This window comes from Propithecus coquereli, unplaced genomic scaffold (genome assembly GCF_000956105.1).
Source record: "Propithecus coquereli isolate 6110/MARCELLA unplaced genomic scaffold, Pcoq_1.0 Scaffold206, whole genome shotgun sequence".
Taxonomy (NCBI): domain Eukaryota; kingdom Metazoa; phylum Chordata; class Mammalia; order Primates; family Indriidae; genus Propithecus; species Propithecus coquereli.
Window position 1 is genome coordinate 5,038,501 of NW_012145634.1, and position 2,128 is coordinate 5,040,628.

Consider the following 2,128-nt stretch of genomic DNA (forward strand, 5'->3'; position numbering starts at 1 on the left):
TATATATATATCCTGTTTTCCAGATGAAGAAACAAAAGTATGGAGAAATTAAGTAAATTGCGCAAAATCTCGAAGAGGCTGACAGGACACAGTGCTGGCGCATGTTCTCTTAACCACTCCCTGCCAGGCAGCCGGGGCTACCTCTCCATGTGGGGCTGGAAAGCCAAGAGGAGGGCAGGCCTGCCCCCTACAGCCACCAAACACCCCCACATCGAGAGCCACAGCACGCCTAGTTAGGTGATGCCAGATACCCAGTCACCTGCTGGCCCTCGACCCCCTCAGGCCCCTGGGCCGGCCCAACTCTCCACGCGGCCACGTTCCCGGCGGCGCCCGACGACCAGCACCACCTGTGAGCTCCTCTCCGGCATTCGGAGTCACTCACCACAAAGGGCCCACTCCTCTTGTCCTTGGAGAAGCTGTGGCTTCTTCGGGGGCCCAAGGCCACAGGGCTCGCGTGCCGGGGTGGGCGCTCGCTCTCCCGAAGGCCATCATCCTTCTCCAGGTCCCGAGGCAGCACCTGAGACACAGAACACAAAAAAAAGAACTTCACTGGGGCCTTTCTCATTTACAGAAAAAAATACGTCACGCCGAGAGCGTCCATTCTGTACCAAAAAGGGCAAAGAAGAAATAAAACTCCCAGAAATGGCAGGTAACATGTGGGGGCAGCAGCTCTGGGTTCAAGTGGCCCAGCCTCAGCCACTTAATAACTGTGTGACCTCAGGTGACAGCCTTCACCTCTCTGTGCCTCCCCCATCTGGGAAAGGAACAGTAACAACAGTGCCCAGCTTCTAGGGTTGGTGGGAGAACCACGGAAGGCACAGCACAGGGAAGGTGCTGGGGCGGGGAACCTGCGGCCTTCTGATGTCAAGATTGTTCTTTTTTTAAACACCAAAGGGGGCAAGAAAAGCTTCCCCTTTCTCTGCTGCACCGTTTGAATTAAAGGATTTGTTCTGTAAAATCTGGATTAAGTTAAAAGGCTGCAGTCAAGGATCCAGAAGGCCACATGTGGCCCTAAGGCCGCATGTTCCCCGCCGCGCCACCGCCGGGCCCCACCATCCCGGGCATGCGGGGAGAGCTCCGTACACGCTAGCCAGCCTCACTCTGCCAAGGGTGATTCTTGGTAATTCTTATTTTAATCTTCTCTCCATGCATCCAAACACACATGCACACACGCAGAGATACACACAGACACGGCGCGTGAACAGGATGGTACCCCAGTACATCTGTCTGAATCTTGATGTTTCATCGACTCCACTATATATAGGGGAAATAGTCACAGGCCAGCAGATATAGGACTCCAGAATTTGTATTTTACATGCCCCACACTCTCCCTGCACAGACAAGGAAAGGAAGGCCCAGAGAGGGGCAGTACCTCCTTAAGAACACACAGCATCAGGAAGGGCGAAACTGGATTCCTGATCCCTTCCCTCATGGCCTCTGTTCCGAAGGCCTGTGGGACCCTCTGGTTTTCCTCCCATGCCCCTGGCTGTTCCTCATCAGCATCCCCGAATGTACCAGGCCAGCCACAAAGCCTTTTCTTCTGCGGGTACATCATTCCCTCTGGGATCTCTCTTCACAGCCCCTGCGGCTTCAAATAAACCCTGTCTACACCCAGACGACTGCCCATTCTGACTCTCAGTGTTGGGACTCCAGACTCATAGACCCAGCTGCTCACTCAACATCTCCACTCGGCAGCTCACGCTCCTCTCAGATCCATACGCACAAAACAGGCTTCTCCATTCCTCCTCCCCAAGACTGCTCCTGCCATGACTTGCCCATCCCCCAGCTGGGCAGGCCACACCCCCTGGGTCACGGGCCATTCTCCTGTCTCTCCACCCTATCAACAAAGCTGAGACTCTCTCTTCAAAACGTGCCACAAGGCCGGGCACGGTGGCTCACACCCGTAATCCCAGCACTCTGGGAGGCCGAGGCGGGAGGATCGCTTGAGCCCAGGAGTTGGAGACCCGCCTGAGCAAGAGCGAGACCCCCGTCTCTATAAAAAATACAAAACAATCAGCCAGGCGTGGTGGCACACCTCTGTAGTCCCAGCTACTTAGGAGGCTGAGGCAGGAGGATCACTTGAACCCAGGAGTTTGAGGTTGCAGTGAGCTATAATGCACTCTAGCCC

General features: G+C 55.3%; 1 protein-coding gene across 1 annotated transcript in view; it reads right to left on the reverse strand.

The window, feature by feature from the left end:
• Positions 1-229: 229 nt before the first annotated feature.
• Positions 230-2,128, reverse strand: part of LOC105810171 (uncharacterized protein KIAA1671-like) — a 24,554-nt gene continuing 22,655 nt past the window's right edge. The window contains exon 4 of the mRNA XM_012644093.1: positions 230-517. Within this exon, the coding sequence (XP_012499547.1) occupies positions 230-517 (288 nt within the window). The remainder of the gene's footprint in view (positions 518-2,128) is intronic.